The 26,762-nt window shown below is 40.1% G+C and overlaps 1 protein-coding gene across 3 annotated transcripts in view; it reads left to right on the top strand.

Annotated features, from left to right (window-relative positions):
• rab3gap1 (RAB3 GTPase activating protein subunit 1) overlaps nt 1–26,762 on the top strand; it is a 74,693-nt gene that overhangs the window by 908 nt on the left and 47,023 nt on the right. For 2 of the 3 annotated variants that reach the window (XM_078403409.1, XM_078403410.1), the window contains exons 3-9: nt 2,614–2,689; nt 4,020–4,152; nt 4,462–4,540; nt 9,189–9,308; nt 14,948–15,113; nt 18,081–18,180; nt 23,560–23,641. In XM_078403409.1, coding sequence (XP_078259535.1) covers nt 2,614–2,689; nt 4,020–4,152; nt 4,462–4,540; nt 9,189–9,308; nt 14,948–15,113; nt 18,081–18,180; nt 23,560–23,641 — 756 coding nt within the window. Of the gene's footprint in view, nt 1–2,613; nt 2,690–4,019; nt 4,153–4,461; nt 4,541–9,188; nt 9,309–14,709; nt 14,852–14,947; nt 15,114–18,080; nt 18,181–23,559; nt 23,642–26,762 lie in introns of those variants that run through there. The other variant, XM_078403411.1, reaches the window with a different exon arrangement.

Raw genomic sequence — 26,762 nt, 5'->3', positions numbered from 1 at the left:
TTTACTTGCTTCCAAAGTCATTTCAGCATTTCTCAATTTGTTTCATGCAGTAATTGTATTTTAGCCACAACGTTTTCTTTGCAATTTCCAAGTTTGTACTTACAGTACAATTACAAATTAAATATATCATCAAATCTGTTTCTTAATGTCAGAAACCAAAAATTACATTTCTGTTGTACGATATCTTTAGAAGCCCCCGGGTGCTAGTATCTAAACTAAATACTGTGCCCAATTAGAAGATGCTTACAATTCGCAATAAGATTAGATGTTTCCACTGTAATTTTCTCTTGAAGTTCAGTAATTTCCATATTTTTTGTAAATTGTTTTCAATCTGGAAACTACAGAGTATTCCAGATTTCAAGATTTTCTAGTGGTTGATTTACAGATTGGAAGAACATATCAATTATGGTTTCACATGATGTTATAAAATGTACTAATAAAATCTTTCACACTCAGTTGTAGTAATATTTACAAAAATAACATATCTTTGTATCTGACGCTAATCTTTTAAAGCAAAGATATTTCTGGTATCTGGGCATTGAATCCTCTGGAGTTTAAGATAAATGTTGATTTCACCTCAGTCTTTCCATCATTAAGCTGTCAGATTTCATTTATATATGTGTTCCAATGCCTGGAGATTTTTTGTATTTTCATTATTTTTCTTGCAAATCATAGTGCCAAATGAATTAAAGCAGGTATGACTTAGTGATTAATGCATATTTACATTTTATATTTTGACAGATAACTTCTTTTGAAGTGTTTAGTCGTGTACAACCATTAAAAAAATTGTCTAGATGACAACCTATTTTTGTGCAATTTTGAAAATGGAGGGCATTTTAGCGATGCAGCAGTTAAAATATTGGACTAGTAATTCAGAGACCTGGGCTAATAACTCAGATAGAACTCAAAGTGCTGGAGTAACTCAGAGGGAAAAGAGGTGGGGGCGGGACAAAGCCTGGCTAGTAATAGTTGAACACAGGTTAGAGGTTTTTTTGATTGGCAGATAGGGTATACAAAGGCAAGAAATGCAGAAAGTGTGTGGCATCATAGTTAGCGAAGATGATTATGAAAAATTGCAGCAGGATCTTGATCGGTTGAGCAAACGGGCTGAGGAATGGTGAATGGAGTTTAATACAGATAAGTGTGAGGTGTTGTATCCCTCTGAACTTCTATCTACCTATCAAATTGTCATTTTAACATTTTAATTGTACCCACCTATACTGCATCCTCTGCAGCTTGTTGTACATACCCATCAACCTGTGTGTGGAAAATCATGCCCTTTAGGTCCTCTTTAAATCTTTCTCCTCTCACCCTAAATCCATGTCCTCTAGTTTTAGACTCCCCTACCCTGGGAAAAAAAGACTAACCATACACGTTATCTATGCCCCTATAAATGGGCGACATGTGACTCCCATCCCACCAGAGTGGTTGACTGTGAAATTGGCTTGGAGCTATTCAGTTATACTATAAATTCAGTAATTGGAATCATTCATTGCTCACATGCAACCAGACAAAGCTTTTACAAATTGCACATAAATGCTAGACAATGACCATCTCCTATAAGCGAGGCTAACCACCTGGCATTGGTAATCAATGACAATATTGCCAAATCATCCACAATTAACAATGTGCGGTTTTACAATAAACCAGAAATTCAACTGGTCTAATCATGTAAATACTTGGCAACAAGAACAATTCGATGGCTGGACATTCAGTGGGGAATGACTTGCCTCCTTAACCCCCAAAGCCTTTATGGCATATACAAGAGACAAATCAGAACTGTGATAAGATGCTGTCCACTTGCCCAGGTGAATACAACTAAATTCAATAAGCTCAATACTGTCCAAGACACAGCTGCCTAGTTATTCTTAATTGTACATCAGGTACGAATAATTTCCTCCCTTTTCCACTGGCATTCAGTGACTCCACTATAAAATCCAGTGCAGTTTCTTCCCTAAACTACTCTGATAGCACCTCTAAAACCTGGAGTACTGTCACCAAGAAGAATAGGCTTTCAAGTGCACGCTGTTCTCAAAGTTTCACAACATCCTGATTGGGAAATGGTACCTTTCCTTTTTCGTCACAGGTTCTGTATCTTGGAACCCTCTTCAATAGCATTGTGGGAATAGCTTTACCAGAACTGCAGCAGTTCATAAAATGGTTCATCATGTTCTCCATGGCATTTAGGAATTAATAAATGCTGGCTGCACCAGAGCTGACTAGATCTCAAAAAATGTATTAAAAAAAATTATATTGATTAAAAATTTAATGTCTAAACATGTTATCTTCTGAAATTTTGAAAACAATCAAATCTTCTGAAGCCCTTAGTTATATCGTTATAATATCATAAATGACTGCTGATTATAGAACATTGTCAAACATGATATCTATGTAAATGTGGATAATGTGGGGATTTATGTGTAATTATAACTTTTCAATTATTTTGTTGAAGCTTTATTATATAATTGTTTTATTTGAGAATCAATGATAGTTCATAGAATCGTATAATTTCAAAGTACAGAAAGAAATTACTCAATCCACCGTGTCTATGCCAATAAAAATGCTATTTTGAGTATTTAAAATGTATCCCTTATTCCTCATTTGCATAACTAGATTTGTGTCAAAAATTGAAGAAGTGCTGAATGATTGGAAACTGATTGGAAGCACTGCAAGCAAACCTTTGGAAAAGGTCTGTTTATGTTGCATCTTAATAATCAACTAGCATACAAAATTTGTGAAGAAATTGTATCATCGGTTATAGGACAGTACAGCACAGGATCCCATAATGTTTGTGCCGAACATGATGCCAGGTTATACTAATCTCCTCTGCCTACACAGGATCTATATACATTTCTGTATATGATCCATATTCCTCAATTTCCCGTATAACGATATACCTGTCTGAATTCCTCTTAAACACCACCATCTTATCTGCTTCCATCACCACCCTTGGCAGCATGTTCCAGGCACGCATTACTCTGTGCTTAAAAAGAACTTGGCCCACGCATCATCTTTCAACTTTTGCTCTCTGACCCTAAAGCTATGCTTTCGAGTCTTTGACATTTCGTCCCTGACAAAAAGGATCCGACTGTCTACTCTGTCTATGCTTCTCACAATTTTATAGACTGCTATCAGCTCTCCTCTCAACCTCTAACACTCCAGAGAAAACAATACAGGTTTGTCTACCCTCTCCTTGCAGCTATTATCCTGTAATCCAGACAGCATTCCGATAAATGTCTTCTGCACCCTCTCCAGAGCTTCCACATCCTTCTTGTTATGGGGCAATCAAAACTGCATACAATACTCCAAATGCGGCCTGCCTAAAGAGCACAGCATGATTTCCTGAGTCTTATACTCAGTGCCCCGACCGATGAAGGCAAGCATACCATATGTCTTTTTTTTAAACCACATTATCCATGTGTGATGCTATTTTCAGGGAGCTATGGACTTGGACCCCAAGATTTCTCTGTACATCCATGACGTTAGAGGTCTTGCCATTAACTGTATACTTTCCCCTTACCTTCAACCTCCCACAGTGCAACATCTCACACTTGCTCGGATCTATATCCTGTCGTATCCTTCAAAGGCCTTTCTCACTATTCGCAACTCCATCAATTTTGGTGTCATCTGCAAACTTGCTAACCAATCGATCAACGTTTACATCCAAGTTATTTACATATTACAAACAACAAAATCAATGATAAATTAAAAGAATTGGGTTAATGGAAACATGAGTTCTTTTAAAATGCTTTTCCCACACGTATATATTGAGTTTATTTAATCCTGGGCATAAAATGAATGTGTGAAGCATCTCAGTATGAGTAATACAAAGAAAAAGAATGTTTCAGCATTGGAATAATTGTCACTTTTCTCCTGGTCTTTTCTAGTGGGTAACAATCTCAACCCCTGGTATTAGAGTTTTTTGACAGGAATCTGTTGCAAACATTTGAATTCAATTATAATTTTATGTTAAATTAATGTTCGGTATAGTTACACTATTGTACCTTGTGAATTTACAGGGCGAATTAACCTCTGGAGTGTGGGAGGAGAAATCTGATGAGATTACTTTCGCAGATTATAAATTCAGTATAACACATCATTACTTCAAACAAGAATCTTCTGATAAAGACATAAAGGAAGTGTCTGAGGAAGGTATGATTAGCTACTCATGCTGTCTGTTTATATTTACTCATTCGTAGATGGGAATCTCAAATATTTGAGCTCTTTAAAGAATTGGAATACATTTAATCCATCTTTGAATTATTTTGTGGAAGTAGATTCCAAATCTGCTTTTAAAATTTTGGTGCCGGTGGTTTTTGAGAATTGATCTCCTGATTCATTATCTTCACTTAATTACCACTGTTTATGATTGTACATAGAAATTACTGTCTTCTGTAGAGGAATAGTGTTTTATGTTTATCTTGAAATTATTATTTTTTAATTACAATTTTATATTAATAGATGTTCTTCCTGAAGCAATGCAGGATATGTTATCCATGAGCAATGATTTTCCACCCAGAGCTCACTGCCTCGTCAGATGGTAGGCATGTTCTTGAAACTATTTATTGCCTTTACGCAATTTACAATTTTATTTGAAACAGACACTATATTTCAGGCCATGTATGTTTTAGCAGTTATGTTTTGATGGGTAATTAGCAAGGTATTTTATCTAAGTGCATTCATTGATCGATTGAAAGATATAGCATGGTAACATCCATTTCTGCCCACTGAATCCATGCCGAACATCGATGATCCGTTCACATTAATTCTGTTCAAACTAATTGTAGGTTATCCCACATTTGAATACACTCCCTATGCACCAGGGGAAATTTACAGAGGCCACTTAACCCACAAAAACCCACGCGTCTTTGGAATGTGGAAGGAAATAATTCATGTTTTTAGGAATGTGAAAATATATTTTATTAATTATTAAAGGAGCAGTAAGGGCTACAATATGATACAATATGATAGAACTTTATTTATCCCAGGAGGGAAATTGGTCTGCCAACAGCCATAAGACACAACATGATACATGAAACATGAAATTAAAGTGAGGAGTGGAAAGTCCAGGATTGGGGATCTGCAAAGATTGGGAAGCCGGGGGGGGGGGGGGGGGGGGGTGGGGGGAAAGGGTCTTCTATCGAAGGGGAAGGAGTTGTACAGTTTGATAGCCACAGGGAAAAAAGCATCTCCTGTGACGTTCTGTGCTGCACCTTGGTGGAACCAGTCTGTTGCTGAAGGTGCTCCTCAGGTTGACCAGTGTGTCATGGAGAGGGTGAGCTGTATTGTCCAAGATGCTCTGCAGTAATTATCATGAGCACAGTTGTGAGCCAAGTTGATGGAGTCTTGTCCAGACTGGTACTACATTTTTCATTTGGAGTGCTTCTGGGGTGAAGTGAATGAAACTGATTTGGTTCCCTCTGAGACTGTTAATCGAGTAGCTTGAGAGCGCAAAGAGAAATTCCCACAGAAGGGAAAGTGGCAAAATTCTGAATTAATAGACTGTGCTGTTCAGTGATTTATACTTTGAATAAAGAAGTAGGGGATTTTTATTGAACTTTACCCTTCTTTAGATAATTACAATTCATTATGTGAATTGAATTGATAATATGAATTTAGAAGTAAAGATTTCCAGGGCAGATTTATAAGAACTACATTTACAGGGTCTGTTGACATCACATCTGGGTTTTAACATGTTCAGTAATAGATCAGTTTTGATTATTTGGTTATATTTCAAAATAATGCTTGTATTTTCCTACTTGTCTTCCTGTATCCTCACCATTCCCTGTACTTTTTCCTATTGTCTTGCTCCAGTCAATTGAAGTCCATTAAAGTGTTTTGGGAAATTACATGGAGGGGATTGCATGAAATGAGATTGAATTCTTTGAATTTTGACAATGGAAGGGAGGTTCTATCCATTTTTAAATGAAAATGGTTTAGGTAACTCAGTTCCTAACCATTTTAACTCCCCTTCGCATTCCTACAAGCTCCCATGTGGTTGGCTGGTTTAGAAGGTTAAAGCACAAGGGATCCGAGGCGGTGTTGCAAAACTGGATCCAAGATTAACTTGGGGATAGGCGTCACAGAGTAGTAGTAGTAGTGGACAAATGTTTTTTTGATTGGAAGTCTGTAACGAGGGAATTGGTGCTGGCATCTCAGTTTATAACATATACAAATGGCAGGGGAATTTATTATGGGGAACAAAGAAATGGCAGACGAGTTAAACCGTTACTTTGGATCTGTCTTCACTGAGGAAGATACACACAATCTCCCAAATGTTCTAGGGGCTGGAGAACCTAGGGTGATGGAGGAACTGAAGGAAATCCACATTAGGCAGGAAATGGTTTTGGGTAGACTGATGGGACTGAAGGCTGATAAATCCCCAGGGCCTGATGGTCTGCATCCCAGAGTACTTAAGGAGGTGGCTCTAGAAATAGTGGAAGCATTGGAGATCATTTTTCAATGTTCTATAGATTCAGGATCAGTTCCTGTGGATTGGAGAATAGCAAATGTTATCCCACTTTTTAAGAAAGGAGGGAGAGAGAAAACGGGTAATTATAGACCAGTTAGTCTGACATCAGTGGTGGGGAAAATGCTGGAGTCAATTATAAAAGACGAAATTGCTGAGCATTTGGATAGCAGTAACGGGATCGTTCCGAGTCAGCATGGATTTACGAAGGGGAAATCATGCTTGACAAATCTACTGGAATTTTTTGAGGATGTAACTAGGAAAATTGACAAGGGAGAGTCAGTGGATGTGGTGTACCTCGACTTTCAGAAAGCCTTCGACAAGGTCCCACATAGGAGATTAGTGGGCAAAATTAGGGCACATGGTATTGGGGGTAGGGTACTGACATGGATAGAAAATTGGTTAACAGACAGAAAGCAAAGAGTGGGGATAAATGGGTCCCTTTCGGAATGGCAGGCAGTGACCAGTGGGGTACCGCAAGGTTCGGTGCTGGGACCCCAGCTATTTACGATATACATTAATGACTTAGACGAAGGGATTAAATGTACCATTAGCAAATTTGCAGATGATACTAAGTTGGGGGGTAGTGTGAATTGTGAGGAAGATGCAATAAGGCTGCAGGGTGACCTGGACAGGTTGTGTGAGTGGGCGGATACATGGCAGATGCAGTTTAATGTAGATAAGTGTGAGGTTATTCACTTTGGAAGTAAGAATAGAAAGGCAGATTATTATCTGAATGGTGTCAAGTTAGGAGGAGGGGGAGTTCAACGAGATCTGGGTGTCCTAGTGCATCAGTCAATGAAAGGAAGCATGCAGGTTCAGCAGGCAGTGAAGAAAGCCAATGGAATGTTGGCCTTCGTAACAAGAGGAGTTGAGTATAGGAGCAAAGAGGTCCTTCTACAGTTGTACCGGGCCCTGGTGAGACCGCACCTGGAGTACTGTGTGCAGTTTTGGTCTCCAAATTTGAGGAAGGATATTCTTGCTATGGAGGGCGTGCAGCGTAGGTTCACTAGATTAATTCCCGGAATGGCGGGACTGTCGTATGTTGAAAGGCTGGAGCGATTGGGCTTGTATACACTGGAATTTAGAAGGATGAGGGGGGATCTTATTGAAACATATAAGATAATTAGGGGATTGGACACATTAGAGGCAGATAACATGTTCCCAATGTTGGGGGAGTCCAGAACAAGGGGCCACAGTTTGAGAATAAGAGGTAGACCATTTAGAACGGAGATGAGGAAGAACTTTTTCAGTCAGAGGGTGGTGAAGGTGTGGAATTCTCTGCCTCAGAAGGCAGTGGAGGCCAGTTCGTTGGATGCTTTCAAGAGAGAGCTGGATAGAGCTCTTAAGGATAGCGGAGTGAGGGGGTATGGGGAGAAGGCAGGAACGGGGTACTGATTGATAGTGATCAGCCATGATCGCATTGAATGGCGGTGCTGGCTCGAAGGGCTGAATGGCCTACTCCTGCACCTATTGTCTATTGTCTATTGTCTATTGACTTGAATGAGAAAGTACATTTGCAGACAACATGAAAATTGGTGGGAATTGTTGGTAGCGAAGAAAGGTGTGGAAAGATATAGTATGGTGTAGATCAGTTAGAAATTTGGGCAAAGTGGTGGAAGATGGAATTTAATCTAGATATGTGAAGTGATGCACTTTGGCAAGTCAAATTCTAATAGCACATACAGAGTAAATGGCAGGGATCTTAGGGGTATTGATGTACATAACTAGAATGTAGGAGGCTGAGGGTGATCTTACCAGGGTTTAGAGAGGCACAGTTTGAATAGATAGAATCTTTTTCCCATCTCAGGGGAATCTAGAACCAGAGGTCACAGGTTTAAGGTGTGAGGGGAGAAATTTAGAGGACATCTGAGGAGTAGATTTTTCAGGGAGTGGGTGGTGGTCATCTGGAACAAGCTGCCAGAGGAAGTGATAGATGATGATACAATTACAATGATTGAAGGGCATTTAGACAGTTTCTTGTGTAGGAAAGGTGTAGAGGGATACCAACCCAATGCAGGCATACAGGATTAGCATGGATAGGCATCATGATCGGCCTGGACACTTCTGTACTGTGCAATTCTATTATTTTTTATGCTTCCTCAGGAATAATAGGTTTCTTACCAATTGTAAAGACATGCATTTTGATTTGCAATTTATTACACAAGTAATGTTACATAGGGCGGCACGGTAGCACAGCGGTAGAGTTGCTGCTTTACAGCGAATGCAGCGCCGGAGACTCAGGTTCGATCCTGACTACGGGTGCTGCACTGTAAGGAGTTTGTACGTTCTCCCCGTGATCTGCGTGGGTTTACTCCGAGATCTTCGGTTTCCTCCCACACTCCAAAGACGTACAGGTATGTAGGTTAATTGGCTGGGTAAATGTGAAGATTGTCCCTAGTGGGTGTAGGATGGTGTTGGTTTGCGGGGATCACTGGGCGGCACGGACTTGGAGGGCCGAAAAGGCCTGTTTCCGGCTGTATATATATGATATGATATGATGATATGATATGATATGATAGGAAATAAGAGTTTAAGAAATAGTTTATTTTACTGTTTTTTGGATTTTTGATTAATTCCTTGTGGCATGCTAATTGCAAATGTTTACTTAAGCAATATCTGTTGAGCTTGATGGATTTATATTTTTTCATCTTGCCATTGATGTTCAAAGGTGTACAGATATAATAGCAAAGTTATTTTCAGGCATCTCTTGTCCTAGGTATGGTCTACGGGAGTTTGTGGTAATTACTCCTGCAGCTAATAGCGATGCAGTCATCAGTGAATCGAAGTGCAACATTCTGCTTAGCTCCATCTCCGTTGCATTGGGCAACACTGGATGGTAAGTGAATATTTGATAAAGGATTGTATTAGATATTCACAGATGTGATACCAAAGACGAGGAACTTGAAATTTTTGTTTTTGATTGTACTTTTCACATTTGTTGATAAATAATATTTGTAATATCTTGTATAAGAAAATATTAAAATAAATAATGAGATAGAAAATTAGCTAATCCGTTGGAATGTTTGGGCAATGTCACGTGGACTCCCATGGGTCTTTACTTTTTTGAAAAATTATTTAGCTTTTGATTAAGGCCAAAGTGCCCTTTCCTACCTGACCACATAAATCCTTGGGAATATGGGTTTCCCACAGTAATTTGGTGACAAGGAATGTTAGGATTTTAATTGAATTGGTGTGAAAGAAGAATGTTGTCAAATCAGGATGGCATATATCTTGGACGGTAACATGGAATGATTGAAATCCGCTGACCTGAATCTTTGCCTGTCTTGAAGGCAAAACACAAAGTGCTGAAGAAACGCAGCAGGCTAGGCAACATCTGTGGAGGAACTGGACAGGCCACTTTTTCGGTTCTGAAGAAGGATCACAACGCAAAACGTTGCCCATCCTTTTCCCTTTGCAGATGCTGCTTAACCTGCTGAGTTCCTTCAATTGTTTATTTTTCGGTCAAGTTTCCAGCATCTGCAGTTTCGTGTACTTGTCTTTCTTGATGGCAATGGGCCTGAGCTGTGAGTTATTTATTAACTAGACATGCTCTCTGGAGATGATAGCTTCAGTTGTCTTAGATTTTGCAGGAAATACTGACATTTCCCATTTTAAGTGCTTGCAATTTGTGTGTGCAATCTTCTTGGCAGCTGTTTTCCAGGAAATCGCCTACGACATTCCAGTGTTTTACTCCTGAGGAGTTAAACAGTGGAGCAGAAATGTGTGACAGTTTTTCACCAACTTTGGTAGGGATTTTGCATGAATAACCCATGGCAGGTGGTTGGATTAGCAAACACCAAGATCATTTAATTCAAAATGAGCAAAAGTAAGGTTAATTATTAATAATAATAATAATATTTTTTAAATTAATAATTTGTTAATTATTTCTTTGTGTATGACACTTTGACAGCTTGATTTTTTCTGTCAATTTTCTGCAAGTTTGGAATAATTGCGTGTCAAGAACAATCAGTACTTTTGAGCTGGCAAAGAGCTGGCAACATTTAGCTGCCAATCATATTCTTAAACCTATTGTTCTACTTCTCCCCCATATCACACTACTCCACATGATGGCACATATACATGGAACTCCACATGACAACACATACACACTCCATTTTCTAAATGGAGCAAGAATTCCGAAATCGGGGGTGCAAAGGGACTTGGGAGTGCTGGTGCAGGACTCCCAAAAAGTTAATTTGCAAGTCAAATCGGTAGTAAGGAAGGCAAATTCAATGCTAGCATTTATATCTAGAGGACTGGAATACAAAAACAGAGATGTAATGCTGAGGCTCTATAAGGCACTGGTCAGGCTGCATTTGGAGTGCTGTGAGCAAATTTGGGGCCCATATCTGAAGGATGTGCAGGCTCTGGAGAGGGTCCAGAGGAGGTTTACAAGAATGATTCCAGGAACGAGTGGGTTAGCGTATGATGAGTGTTTGACAGAACTGGGCCTCTACTCGCCGGAGTTTAGAAGGTTGCGGGGGGACCTCATTGAAACTTACAGAATAATGAAAGGCATAGATAGAGTGGATGTGGAAAGGATGGAGAGTCTAGGACCAGAGGTCATAGCCTCAGAATTAAAGGGCGCTCTTTTAAAAATGAGGTGAGGAAGAACTTCTTTAGTCAGAGGGTCGTTAATCTGTGGAACTCATAGAGGGCTGTGGAAGCCACGTCAGTGGATGTTTTTAAGGCAGAGATAGACAAGTCCTTGATTGGAACAGGTGTCAAGGATGATGAGGGGAAGGCAGGAAAATGGGATTAGGTGGCAGAGATCAGCCATGATTAAATGGCGGAGTAGACTCGATGGGCCTAATTCTACTCCTATAACTTGTGAACGTGGATGGCCGTGAGGTGTGGTAAGGGCGTTGCAGCTGAGTTTGGAGCCAAATCCATCCGGCAGGTTACTCTGAGGAAATCTGTATTAGTTGGGTACAGCTTTGTGCATAATTCAGCAATAAGTCTGCACAATATAGAAAACTCTGGGCCATTAATTCATAGGCAGAACACCAGTCAAATTGAGTATCTATTGAACTCATAAATTAAGCCTTTTAGATAAAGTGGTTTTGAAGACTAAGAAATAGTCACCTGTCAGAGTATCCTGACTCTGTCCTGTTCTTGTGGCTATGCTGTTGATGTGACCAATCCAATTAATCTTCAATTAAGAAATTGTAGTAATATTTTGGCTTGCAGCCCATAAACATTTTGCTTTCTCTCATTAATTACCATGCAAACACAAAACTCTTGATTCCACTAGGTGGAGGTATATTCTGTGGTTTTAAACAACGGCGATCATTCTGCTATGCTGTGACATACATTGCGGCATTCCTATTTTCTTACGACTGGGATAGATGGATGCTTCTGTAGTGTCAGATGGTGTTATTAATGTAGGATGACTTTTTTGTCTGATTTATTTTTGCCCATCACTGGGAGTTCTTTAAAAAAATTAATATTATTATCAATAATATAAAGACACAAGAGTCTGCAGAAGCTGGAATCTTGAGTAAAAAAACAAACTGTTGGAGATACTCAGCGGGTAAGGCAGCATCTATGGAGGGAAAAGGACAGACAATGTTTCTGGTCGAGACCCTTCTTCAGACTGATGAACTAGAGGTGAGATAGAATGACGAAGAAAGGGGTGGGGCAAGTTATAGGTAGGTCTCGGTAAAGAGGGGTTGATTGGCCGATGAGTCGGATAGAGGAGAGAAGGGTGGGAGTAATAACCCAAGATTGGAAGTGATAGTGTCATAGAGTGGTAGAATGATACAGTGTGGAAACAGGCCCTTCGGCCTAACTTGCCCAAACCGACCAATATGTCCCAGCTACACTATTCCCAGCTGCCTGCATTTGGTCCATATCCCTCCAAACCTGTCCTATCCATGTACCTATCTAATTGCTTCTTAAATGTTTGGATAGTCCCAGCCTCAACTACCTCCTTTGGTAGCTTGTTCCATACACCTACCATGCTTTTTGTGAAAAGGTTACCCCTCAGATTCCTATTAAATCTTTTCCCCTTCACCTTAACCCCACGTCCGTTGGCCCTTGATTCACCTACTCTGGGCAAGAGACTCTGCATCTACCCTTTCTATTCCTCTCATGATTTTATACACCTCTAAAAGATCATCCTCCTGCGCACCAGGGAATAGAGTCCAGGCCTACTCAACCTCTCCCTGTATCTCAGACCCTCTAGTCCTGGCAACATCCTCATAAATCTTCTCTATACCCTTTCCAGCTTGACCTTTCCTATAACGTGGTGCCCAGAACTGAAAACAATACTCTAAATGCGGTCTCACCAATGTCTTATACAACTGCAACATGACCTCCCAACTTCTATACTCAATACTCTGACTGATGAAGGCCAATGTACCAAAAGCCTTTTTGACCACCTTATCTACCTGCGACTCGACCTTCAAGGAACCGTACACTTCCATTCCTAGATCGCTCTGCTCTACAACACTCCCCAAAGCTCTACCATTCACTGTGTAGGACCTGTCCATATTAGACGTCCCAAAATGCAACACCTCACATTTCTCTGTATTAAATTCCATCAACCATTCCTCAGCCCACCTGGCCAATCGATCAAGATCCTGCTGAAATTTTTCACAACCATCTACACTATCTATAAAACCACCCACTTTTGTATCATCAGCAAATTTGCTAATCTTGCCATGTATGTTCTCATCCAAATCATTGATGTAGATGACAAACAGTAATGGGCCCAACACCAAACCCTGAGGGACTCCACTCATTACAGGCCTCCAGTTTGAGAAGCAACCTTCCATCATCACCCTCTGCTTCCTTCCATGAAGCCAATTTTCTATCCATTCATCTATTTCTTCTTGGATCCCATGCGATCTAACCTTCCAGCAGCCCATCATGCGGAACCTTATTGAATGCCTTACTGAAATCCATGTATACAACATCGACAACTCTGCCCTCATCAACCTCAGATTTGTGAGACACGACTGCTCATGTACAAAACCATGCAGACTATCCCTCAGAATACCCTCTGGTAACTTTCCAACTGCAGATGTTAAGCTCACTGGCCTATAGTTCCCAGCATTTTCCCTGCAGCCCTTCTTGAATAGAGGCACAACATTTGCCACCCTCCAGTCTTCCGGCACCTCCTGTATTTAAAGATGACTCACAAATTTAGTGGAGCAGCCAAAGGGTTCAGATAAGGAAGGTGAGGAGTCTGATAAGGAAGGTGAGGAGTGAAATGCAGAACCAGGGCAGAGACGTTAGAAGAATTGGGGGAAAAGGGAAATTATAAAATGGGGGACCTGTTGGAAGGAAGGATGGGTGCTAAAAGGGAGAAGGAACTGGGTGGTGGTAGCTGGCAGTGGTACGAAATAAATATGTGTGTGGGGTGCTGGTGGAGGAGGGGAAGAACTAGGTGTAGACGAGAAGGGGCGTTTTATCTGAGATTGGAGAAAATTATGTTTGGGCCATTGAGTTGTAGACTATCAAAGCAGAATATGGGGTGCTCTTCTTCCAGTTTGTGTGTGTGCAGTTTCACTCTGGTAGTGGAGGAGGCCAAGGACAGGTAGGACTGGAAGGGAATTGAAATAACTTGCAACCAGGAGCTCCATTTAGCCCTGGCGGACAGAGTGTACTTTTTTAGCAAAGTGGTGGCCTAATCTCACCGATGTAGAGGAGCCCACATTGAGAGCACTGAATGTAATAAACAAGGTTGGAGGAAGTCCATAAAAACATCTGCCTCACCTGGGATGTTGTTTTGAGGTGAGGTGGGGAGGAGATGCAAGGACGGATGTTGCACTTTCGTGGTGACAAGGGATAGTGCCTGGAGACGGGGAGGGGATGTTGGGGAAGGATGAGCGAACCTAGGAATCATAGAGAGTGTGGTCTCTGTGGAAGACAGGGATGGGAAATGTGACTGGTGGTGAGATAGAGAAGAAAAACATTACCTACGTTGGTAAACCCTAAACATTGCTTTGGTCAAGAGAGTTTGTGTTTTTTCTTCTCTTTACTTCTCTTTACTTCTCTTTACTTCTTCTTCGTTGAGAAGTCTGGAAAGCTCAGACTAATGGAGAGTAAAGTTCATTTATATTGTGTAAGCTTGTAAAGATGAAACTGAACAGTTTAGCAAATGCATAGTTAAAAAATGCTGATTCACATAATTTTTACTTTAGATTAAAGATTCAGCCTGGAAATGGGCTCCTTAGCCCCACAGCGACCATCAATCACCCATTCACACTACTTGCATGTTATCCCATTTTCGCATCCACTCCCCACATGTTAAGGGCAATTTACTGAAGCAAATTAACTTGCAAAACCTTGTGGGAGGAAACTAGAGCACCCGGAGGGAACCCACATTAGTCACACAGAGAATGTGCAAAGACTACACAGACAGCTCACAAGGTCAGGATCAAACCCGGGTCCCCGGCACTGGTGATAGTCTAAATTGATGGATTATTATAGAGGTTAATAAATTCTGTAATTGTGTTTTTAAATTAGTCAGGTGGCTTTATTTGTGCAAATTCAACAAAAGTCAAGAAGAATGTACATTGGTGCATGCGAAGGTCCTGGTGTTCGTACGGATTTTGAAATGGTTCATCTTCGGAAAGTGCCAAATCAGTACAATCATCTGTCTGGTCTTCTGGATATTTTTAAATCCAAGATTGTAAGTATTTTGAGACTTAGGAATATGCTTTATGGGATATAATTGCAATCACAGAATTTCACAATATACATCAAAGTTGTGGTCACTCGTTCTTAACAGGTTTTATGAACAAATAAACCACTTAGTGTCAGCCTGCTCCTCCATATCTTTTAACCTTACTACTTACTACTTTTCAAAATAACAGTAAACCCTCATTATTATGGAGCTCTTTATAATTGAGTTTGGTTATAGCGGACGGACCTACCGACTTTCACTGCCAGGCCAGGCTGCCAACACCACCCCCGGCTCACCACCTTCCCAGCTGCTTCCAGGTTGGGTTGTCGACGCTACTCCCAGCCCACATTGCCACCCCCGGTCCGCACCTCCTCCACGGCTGGTTCCAGGCTGGATTGCCGACACGACACCTGGCCTGCACTGCATCCCTGTCCGCTTCCAGGCTGCACAACTAACGTCACCCCGCTCACTGCCTCCTCAGCTGCTTCTAGGCTGGGCTGCAGACACCATTCCCAGCCCGCATCGCCAACCCTGATTGCTTCCAGGCCAGACCTACCGACCATCACTGCCAGGCGGGGCTGCCAACATTGGTCTGCACTGCTGCCTCCGCTACTTCCAGACCGAACCTACTGCCGCCAGTGGAGGTGTTTAGATGGACATGGTTATTGGTGGGAAAGACACCTCTCACTGAGTGGCTTGTAAAGCATTTGTAAAAGCTAGTTAAGAATCTTTGATACGTGTCTGGAGTCGTATATAGGTCAGTTCAGTAAAGGGCATACGTGTAATACAGCGGAACTGCAGATGCTGGTTTATACCAAAGTTAGTCACAAAATGTTGGAGTAACTCAGCAGGTCAGGCTGCATCTCGGAAGAAAATGGAAAATGGACCCTTCAGCAGACTGATTGCGCAGAGGAGGATCTGGAAGCAAGAAAAGACCAGAACAAATCAGGGCCGGCAACAGGTGACCTCAGGCAAGGTGGTTCCCGGTATGCCAATTGTTGGCTATGGACAATGTGATCCCACCGTTGCGAACTGTGGCACTGGTTAACTGACTTTTAATGGAGGAAGGGGGGCAGTGTGAGGAGGGGAGAGGGGGGGGGGGAGTGTTTGTATTAGTTACCTAAAATTAGAGAATTCAACGTTAATACTGCTAGGTTGTAAGGTACCAAAGCCAAATAAGAGGTGCTATTCCTCCAATATGGGTGTGGCCTCTCTGGGAATGGAGGAGGCAAGGACAGAAAGGTCAGGATGGGAATGAGAAGGAAAATTAAAATGGTTAGCAACTGGCAGATCCTGTAAGCCTTGATGGACTAAACATAAGACTGAACAATGTTAGGTCTCGTCGGTGCGCAGGAGCCCACATCGGGAACACTGGATGCGTATATGAGGTTATAGGTGGTACATGTGTTACCTCTGTCTCACCTAGAAGGACTGTATAAGAGAATCAGATAATTTATACTTATAATTTGGTAGGTTCATGGTCATCTCCGTTAATTGAACGTAAATTCAGGTGAGATTTGAACTCTCAGTCCAAATTTCTTGTCCAGTAACCCGACCACTATACTCCGGCATATTTGCTAAATCACTTTTTTTCAGTTTGTTACGGTCTTGCATGTGTATCATTTTTAATTGGTAACAGATACTCATTCCTCATCAGAGATAATTCCATGCGCTCTTGATTCTAAAGCTTTGTCACTTGCTTTCTCCTGTTCTTTTCCCCTAAAGGATAGTTTTCATTGATTCCAATAGGAAACAAAAATTTGGGAAAGGGAAGATATGGCTCTGGACAGGGATATTAAATTAATTTAATCACACCCTCAGCTGAAAGGACAACGTTTTTTTTTGACCAAATGGGCAATTTTAACCTAGTCTTAATAGAGCTTATTGTACTTTGCAAAGCAACATGGCAGGTTTGTTATATGTGGAGAGATTAAGAAGTGAATGAAAGGTAATTTCATTGAAATATCAAAAATTCTTGCGTGTCTTGACAACGTAGGTGCAGGAATGATGTTGGTATATCTAGAACCAGGGTTACAGACTCAAAAGAAAAGGTCAGCTGTTCAGAACAGATATGAAAAATATTTTTTTTCACCCAGAGGAAAGAACCTTTACAATTGTCTACCTAGGAGGCTTAGTTGTTGAATACAGGCAACACCTCTCCCCCCATTATGGCCTTTCAGGTAACAGAAATTCAACCTCTCAGAATTCACAAATCACTGACCAATAATTTGAAATACGGAATAAATTCGCTCTCACGGAATTTGCATGGTGGAAAAAAATGTTCAACTCTCATTTCTTGAAGCATAAATGACAGGCTTCATGTTATGGAAAACTGATACAGACCATTTTCTAGTACCACAACCTCCTTGTAATTCATGGATCATCTCTATCTTCATAATAGAGATTGGTAGTTTGTAGATATCAAATAAATTGAGGGTCATGGGTCATTGCAGAGAAATGGCATTGGGGTAAAACAGCAACTATAATGTTAATGAATGCCAGAGCAGCTTTAAAGTTGACACTCCAATTTTTATTGAGCTGCCCCTCCTCTTTTCTAGGGTTCTTCATAAAGGGTCCTGACCCGAAACATCATCTATCCATGTTTTTCAGGGATGCTGCCTGATCCGCTGATTTACTCCAGCACTTTGTATCTTTTTTTCTAAACCAGGATCAGCAGTTCCTTATACCTCTTTCACCTGAATCCACCTATTACTCGGAAGGGATTGTCCTGCCCCTCCTCTTTTCCAGGTTTGGCCCTGCTCCACAATCAGTCTGAAGAAGAGTCCTGATCCAAAACGTCACCTATCCATGTTCTTCAGAGATGCTGCCTGACCCGCTGACTTACTCCAGCATTTTCTTCTATTTCCGTTCCTCAAGGGTTGTTATTTCAATAGCTGAGCTGACTTCAAGTGGGATTCAAACATGTTTCTGAATTGTTCGCACACTAACTCAATCATTGTACTTCTCTTTTAGGGGTGCCCTTTGACACCTTTGCCCCCAATAAGTGTGGCTATTCGGTTTACATATATCCTTCAAGACTGGCAACAGTATTCTTGGCCACAGCAGCCACCAGGTAGGATTTTCCATCTTGTAATGCTATAAGATTGTGCTGTGCAATTTAAAGATTGGTATTGGACGTGATATAAATTCAAGAAACAAATCGGAACTACTTTAGTTATGTCACATGTATTTGTCAATGATCAAATTTTATAATTTATTTCTGCTTGTATTTTGCCTCTTTTAAAATAAGAGTTATAGAGAGTCATAGAGTCTTACAGCGTTGGCCCCACATGACCCTGCTACACTAGCCCCACCTGCCTGCATTTGGCCGATATTCCTCTAAACCTGTCCTATCCAGGTACCTGTCTAAATGTTTCTTAAATGTTGCAATACTACCTGCCTCAACTACCACCTCAGGCAGCTTGTTCCACACACCTATCACCCTCTGTGTGAAAAAGTTACCCCTCAGGTTCCTATTAAATCTTTCCCCCCTCATCTTAAACATATGTCCTCTGGTTCTTGATTCCCCTACTCTGGGCAAGAGACTTTGTGTGCCTACCCGATCTATTCCTCTCATGAGGGAATAGAAAGGATATATTTACTGTTATTTGTTATGTGGTTATGTTATTTATTTATTGATTGATGTATATCTTGACCCTCCTTTTCTGTTTGTTTTATCACATTATCAGTTTTGTACCAGTCATCCTTATCAGTACAGTTTTTTTTATTCGCTGCTGTGATAGAGGTCTAGTCAGGCAGTTGACTGCACATTTACCACTGGTTCTGAAAGACATAGCAGGTTTATAGGACAAACTTTAGAATTAATTACTTTTTTTTCTTGTTGTGCATCTCTAAAGATTTTTTGTTCTGGATTTTAATTTTGTGATCCAATTAAATGTTCATCTTTGTACATAGTAGCACTGTTTCCTGCACTCCATTAAAACTCACTGTCTGTTTCCAGCACTCCCTTAAAACTCAGCAGAAACTTGTTTACTGTGCAACCGTTAGTTATTGGGGTTCTGTTTTCTGAACTGCCTATTATGTTTACCAAGTGCTCCGTTTCCCCGCTCCTTTTAAACCTACTGATGCACTGCTTCCAGTGCTCCACTGGGATTACAAAGAAGATATTATACTGTTATTGTGTTATGGCTGATAAAGTAAATTAAAAGCATGGTTGAGTATACTAGTAAAATACAACAGTCCAAGAAAATCTATTAGTCCAGCACCAGCAAGGTCCTGAAGGTTTGTACCTCCCTTTGCAACTGGATCCTTGATTTCCTCATTGGCAGACTTCAATCAGTGCGGATTGGTAACGGCATCCTCTCCATACTGACCATCGACACAGGTGCACCCCAAGGCTGCATGCTCAGTCCACTACTCTACTCTACACCCTTGACAAGGTGACTAAGCAGAGCTTCAATGTCAACTATAAATTCTCCGCCGACATCACTGGTTGGCCGAATCTGATGGTAATGAGTCAGCGTAATGAAGAGACATAGAGCACCTGGTTGAATGGTCACCCAACAACAACCCATTTAACGTCAATAAGGCCAAGGAACTAATTGTTGACTTCAGAAAGGGTGAGTATGGAAACCATGTTTTCATCTGTAGGCCTGTGGTGGAGAGTTGACAGCTTCAAATTCTTGGGTGTTAACCTCATGGGCGTCCTGAACCTGGGGCCAACACATAATAAAGAAGGTGCACCCACGGCTCTATTTTCTTAGAGGTTTAAAGAGATTTGGTATCTCTCCAAATACTCTGACAAGCATTTACAGATGTACTGCAGAAGGTATCCTGACCGGTTACATTATGGCCTGTACGACAATTGCAATGCACAAGAACGCAAGATGCTGCAGAGAGTGGTGGACTTGACTCGGTACAATTATGACCACAGCCCTCTCCTCCGTCGAAAGCAGTTGCATGAGGTGCTACCTCAAGAAAGTAACGGCTAATATCAAGGATCCCCACCGTCCTTTTTTTACTGTTACCATCAGTCGGGAGGTACAGAAGCCTGAAGTACAACACCACCAGGTTCAGGAGCAGCTACATCCCGACAATTCAAGGTTCTTGAATTGTCCTACACAGGCCTAATCCTATCTAGACAAAGGAACGCCACTGTCCACCTCTTGCACTACCATGGAATTGTTCTTTTTCTAATTATGTTTTCACACTAATGTCTGTTTTTTGCAGTCGTTTTCTTTAGGAATTTTACATGTAATGCATAATTTGTTATTGTGTGTTTGTCTGCATCTATGTGGCTGCTGCAAGCAAGATTTGTCATTGTATCTGTGCTTCACCATACTTGTGCATATGACAATAAAATTGACTTGAATTGAGGGTTCCAAGCAAATGTTAAAAACATGTTGCCTCAGTCTCCTTTTTTGGGTAAAACAAGAGGGCCAAAGGAGGAGGAAAATAAACAATAGCCTTTTTGTATGCAAAACTATCTTGAAATGTGAGCATTGCTTACAATTTACTTGGATATGAGGGGATGTGGTTAACCTTGATAGAGGTGTAAGCACTTGTATTTTAAGAACAATTACATAATAGTGAAACTTCCTTTCATTGTATTTTCAGAAATAATTTACGAGAAACTAAACTTACTTCGATGGCTAGTAAATCTGGAGAATTGCCACTGGCATGGATTCAAAAATGCTTTTAACTCAATAACTTAATGAAAACTTGATGGATGGACCCAGTTGGGTTTTTACAATTTTGATTGATTTTAGTTGAAGCACAGATATACACAAAGCACTTTAATTTTCTTAATTAGCCTTAAGGTGATTTGATTATACTATGACTGCATTTTTAATTGAACGGTATGGTGCAGCCATGATTTTCTCAGCTTCATGTTTAATCCATCTGTAGGAATAAAAGATCAACCTCTAAGTTTAAGCAAGGATGTACAAAATCTATTTAATTTGAATGTCTGCCACAAATAGTACCTTTTATTGGTGCCTTGCATTTGATATGAAATTATTTAAATATATTTCTTTAGTAACAGCTTTTTTTGCACATATACCAGCATACCATTATAATTTAATTGCATCAATAACAGCTGCAATACAAATGGCTGCTTACTCCCTTAAAATTATCCAGATATTGTTTAAGAGTTCTTGGATTAGAAATCCGCCCTGTAATCGTGTCAGTTTTAGAATTTATTGTGTTCGTAGAAGTTTCTCTTTTGATCATCAAATATCTTATTTTGAGAAAATAACTTTAAGGTTCTGAGTGTAATAAAAGTGTTATCTTTGATCTTTGAATTGTAATATTTTAGAGGGATATAGGTCAAACGCGAGCGAATGGGACGAGCTTAAATGGGGCATCTTAGTTAGCATGCACGAGGTGGATCAAAAGGGTCGTTTCTGGACTGTTTGACTCAAGTATACAAATTTATTTACTTGGAAGGTAATTGGAATGATATACAAAGCTTTGAAGCAAACCACAAACCTTAAAAAGTTTAATTACCTGCAAATGAGGAATACTAAAAGATTCAATCCTGATGTTAGCCATGTCTGTGTGAAGTTGGCACATTTTCTCTTTGACTCAGTGGGTTACATAATAATGATCTTCCAGTACATTAATTGTCTGCAATAATATTGCTGGAAGCCAGGAGAATCAAGGGAAACTGATGTGCATGTGAGAGAGAAAAGATTACAGGGATATAATTAGGAGAATAGGACTGATGGATGTGCTCTGAGAGCCAACATAGACCATTAACATTCTCCTGCGTTATAAAGAAACATGGGAATGGAATGCAAGCAAGGATTAGGGTGAGAAAAATACTGAGACAACTAGATCAGCAGAAATTACTATTCCAGATGATAATTCTAGATGATAACAGTTAATCTCAGTTTGGGGTGTTTAAACCGAGAGGCTGTGAATTTGCAATAACAACTCACTAATTATTGAAAACTCCTCTGCAACTGTCGTGGTGTTTGTTGTTACTGGTTATGAATAGAACGGCAGCAATCTTTGCTGGACTCTGGAGAGCAAAATGATTGCTTACTGTTATGAGTCTTGTATATTGTATAATATCCTTTGGGTTACTGGAACAATGCCTTATCTTAGTTTTTAGACAATGAAAAATATATTAAGGAACAGAGAGTGCATAAGTCCAAAGATCCCTGAAGGTGGCAGAACAAGTAGACAGAGTGGTAGCCTTCATTATCTGGGGCATGGAATGCAAGAGCAGGGAAGTTATAGTGTTATTGTGTGCAGGTTTGATCACCACAGAACTGAAAGGGTGTGATTGCGCTGGAGATGGGTGCATTAGGGTATTGCCTGAACTGGATGGGCTTTGTTTCCCTTGGAGCATAGAAGGCCGATACTCAATGAGTCAGATGGCATCTGTGAAGATAAAAATAAAGTTAACATTTCAGGTTGATGACCTTTTATTAGTGTAGTGGTTTATTGGCCTTGTGCAACAAAACATACTTCAGCATATTTTCTGGTGTGTTTAATTTATATATTATTTAAATTCACATCAAGTTATGTTATTTCTTGTTATGTTGGAGGTAGTGTTTGGAGAAAGGCATGACAGCAGCATCAGAATTTTTTAATTACCACTGCGGAGAGCTTATCAAGTTGCAGAATAATGAGAGCAAATAATTCACATTCATTACCACCAAAGAATTATTACCCAATTCTTTTGTGAAAACTTGTGTTGCTGGCAATATTATACATATTGCTTCCCTGAAGTTTGTCTTTATTTGGTGAATGAATTTTTAATAGTGTACAAAGCCATAATTACTGCTTAGCAAACCATCCTGCTCTAATTTTAGGTGCATCGATTTTATTTTAAAATTATTTATTCGGCCTCCAATGAGCATGCACTCATCTTTATTTACTACTTTGCGTATAATGTGTTTTAAAAAAAAGCTTAAAAATCGCCTCTTGATGTTTACTGTGATAGGCTGGCACAGCCAGCTTAATGACATCTTATTACTGGATGCCTAGGATCCTCTGACTGCAGCATGAACAAAAGGGGAAGACCACAAAGAATGTTTGTGGAGAATCTTCTTTGAGATTAGTAGGGCAAGCAATTTTTTTTAATGCTGATTACAAAATCTGATCCCTTAATTTGGCCTGTAGCTAACCTCATCTGCATTTCATGGAGAGTATGACACTTTCATGTGTGTGTTTAGATTCTGTTCATACATGATTGGCATACATTGGTTTTTAGTGCTTTTTTTTGTGTTTGATGTTTTAATTTTGTTGCAGGGAATTAATCAGATTCTTTTATATATTGGAACTAAAACTATCAAATGAATGTGTCAGTGTTAAATTTTCACTTTTTTGTGTATTCTATTCTATTGTGTATTATATATGATGCAGTGAAACATGGTATTGCTTTATTTTACCTGTTGGTTTATATAATTTGCAAATAAAGAAGAAATTCTTTATGTGTTTCTTTAAAGATGGCTCATGAAACATTTTCCTTCATTTGTAGATTTTGATGCATTGGTTGGAGGAGAAGTGGGTGGTCTAGAATTTGGAAAGTTACCATTTGGAGCATGTGAAGACCCTATTAGGTGAGGCTTTGAGAATATCCTGCTGCAAGTAGTAACAAAGAATAATTATTTTGCGTGATTTGTCTGGCACTATGATACATCAAAGTATGTTATTTTTAATAAATTTAAATTTTACTGGGCTGGAAGGTGTTGGATGTTGCAGTGTTTTAATGTTATTTTCACACCCAGTTAAATTGTATTGTGGATGATAGATAAACAGAATAACCCCATAGATGAATATATTCGCTATTACTCTGAAACAGAAAATGTGGTATGTGTAACCATGTGCTATAAATCATCCTAAGAACTCGACATTAACAATGCAAGTCTTCCCTTGCAATGGGGGTTTCTAGTCCTTTGCAAATTCATCCATCCACTATCGGATCATCAGCAGTGTTAGTTTAAGTCACTTAAACTAAGTTTAAGTTAGTCCAAATGTTGGTCCAAATTCTTCTCTGAGACATATATTTCATCTAGAGGTAGGATGTTTTTGCTCGGAAGGCCTAGTAATGCATAAAATTCATAGATGTTTAATTTACTGAATAGTTTTAAGCAGCTGACCTGCCTTTTCCATTTAATTTGCTGCAATGGCAGTATTTGGAATTAGTTAGCAAAACATGAAAATTATCCTATTTTCCAGAAAGATAATTAATTTCTGCCTCTCATACAATCAATAAAAACAATGTATATTCTAGATGTTTTTATGTTGTGAACCGTACATAGATTCATTTGGAGTGCACTGAAATAGTTATGTAATCATCTTGGTACTAGTATGTTCACTCTTCTCCACCCGTCAGATAAATATTAGTAACCCGACTACTCTTGAAATGCCAGCTTCGCATCATAGGTGGATTATCGGGTGTTGAAGTATTATCATCTTTTTCCATTTCACATGGAGTATTCTAGTTCTTTGTACTGAGCTAATCAGATATAGGATAAAGGGCGGCATAGTGGCGCAGCAGTAGCGCTGCTGGCTTACAGCACGAGACCCAGGTTTGATCCTGAGTATGGGTGCTGTCTGTACGGAGTTTTGTACGTTCTCCCTGTGACCGTGTGGGTTTTCTCTGGGTGCTCTGGTTTCCACCCACATTCCAAAGATGTCCAGGTTTGTAGATTAATTGGCTTCGCTAAAATTGTAAATTGTCCCTTGTGCATGGGATACTGCTAATGTACGGGTGATCACTGGTTGGCGTGGACTCGATGGGCCTATTTCAGCTCTGTATCTCTAGTCTAAAGTAAATTAAAGCTTAAAGTAATTGATTGTTCCTGAAAGTACATACAAGGACCTAATTTTCATTGTGGCTTGTATGATCTAAACTAATTACAGGCATTTCTCTTTTTCAACCCAGGCCTCGAGTAATCTCTTATTACTATTGTAACAACCAGCTGCTCTGCCTGTCATTGAGGCCTTTTTAGGGATGTTTTTGATTGGACCCACTGTTTCTTATCCTATAACCAGATGGAGAACTTGGGCTCTTAGTAAAGCAAGCAATTTCCTTCTTCATTACTGCTGCTTGGTGAAGCTGAGAGGGTTTTACAATAGGGTATTGTTCCTTCTCCCATTCAACTAATTCATCCTGTGATTAAAGATACCTGGAAAGTCGTTTCTTCAATTAAATCGTTATCAATTTCCTTGCTTACATTTTCTTAAATATAAGCAAGGAAATCTTAAACAACTTCACAGAACTTCATTAACCATCCTTGTTCAAAACAGTTTCTAAATATCTGATGCTGTACACATTTTCCATTTTTTATACTGATAATTTAACCCTTTAATTATCGTAATATTAAAAAGATGAAATATAAGAATATTCTGACTGCTGTAAGCAGTGCAGGAGGAGATTCAGTAGCATTAAAAAAAAATACCGTTTGAATAGAATGAATGAAGGTTATTTCTTCTGATTGGAATTTTGTTGCCAAGATTACTATTTGAATGGTGTCAAGTTAGGAAAAGGGGACGTACAACGTGATCTGGGTGTCTTAGTGCATCAGTCACTGAAAGGAAGCATGCAGGTACAGCAGGCAGTGAAGAAAGCTAATGGAATGTTGGCCTTCATAACAAGAGGAGTTGAGTATAGGAGCAAAGAGGTCCTTCTGCAGTTGTACAGGGCCCTAGTGAGACCGCACCTGGAGTACTGTGTGCAGTTTTGGTCTCCAAATTTGAGGAAGGATATTCTTGCTATTGAGGGCGTGCAGCGTAGGTTTACTAGGTTAATTCCTGGAATGGCGGGACTGTCATATGTTGAAAGACTGGAGCGACTAGGTTTGTATACACTGGAATTTAGAAGGATGAGAGGGGATCTTATCGAAACGGGAATTAACCTAGTGAACCTACGCTGCACGCCCTCCATAGCAAGAATATCCTTCCTCAAATTTGGAGACCAAAACTGCACACAGTACTCGAGGTGCGGTCTCACCAGGGCCCGGTACAACTGTAGAAGGACCTCTTTGCTCCTATACTCAACTCCTCTTGTTACGAAGGCCAACATTCCATTGGCTTTCTTCACTGCCTGCTGTACCTGCATGCTTCCTTTCATTGACTGATGCACTAGGACACCCAGATCTCGTTGAACTCCCCCTCCTCCTAACTTGACACCATTCAGATAATAATCTGCCTTTCTATTCTTACTTCCAAAGTGAATAACCTCACACTTATCTACATTAAACTGCATCTGCCATGTATCCGCCCACTCACACAACCTGTCCAAGTCACCCTGCAGCCTTATTGCATCTTCCTCACAATTCACACTACCCCCCAACTTAGTATCATCTGCAAATTTGCTAATGGTACTTTTAATCCCTTCGTCTAAGTCATTAATGTATATCGTAAATAGCTGGGGTCCCAGCACCGAACCTTGCGGTACCCCACTGGTCACTGCCTGCCATTCCGAAAGGGACCCATTTATCCCCACTCTTTGCTTTCTGTCTGTCAACCAATTTTCTATCCATGTCAGTACCCTACCCCCAATACTAGGCTTGTATACACTGGAATTTAGAAGGATGAGAGGAGATCTTATCGAAACGTATAAGATTATTAAGGGGTTGGACATGTTAGAGGCAGGAAACATGTTCCCAATGTTGGGGGAGTCCAGAACCAGGGGCCACAGTTTAAGAATAAGGGGTAGGCCATTTAGAACAGAGA

Source organism: Rhinoraja longicauda, chromosome 8 (genome assembly GCF_053455715.1).
Source record: "Rhinoraja longicauda isolate Sanriku21f chromosome 8, sRhiLon1.1, whole genome shotgun sequence".
Classification (NCBI taxonomy): Eukaryota; Metazoa; Chordata; class Chondrichthyes; order Rajiformes; family Arhynchobatidae; genus Rhinoraja; species Rhinoraja longicauda.
This window is presented reverse-complemented; position numbering and strand designations above follow the sequence as displayed.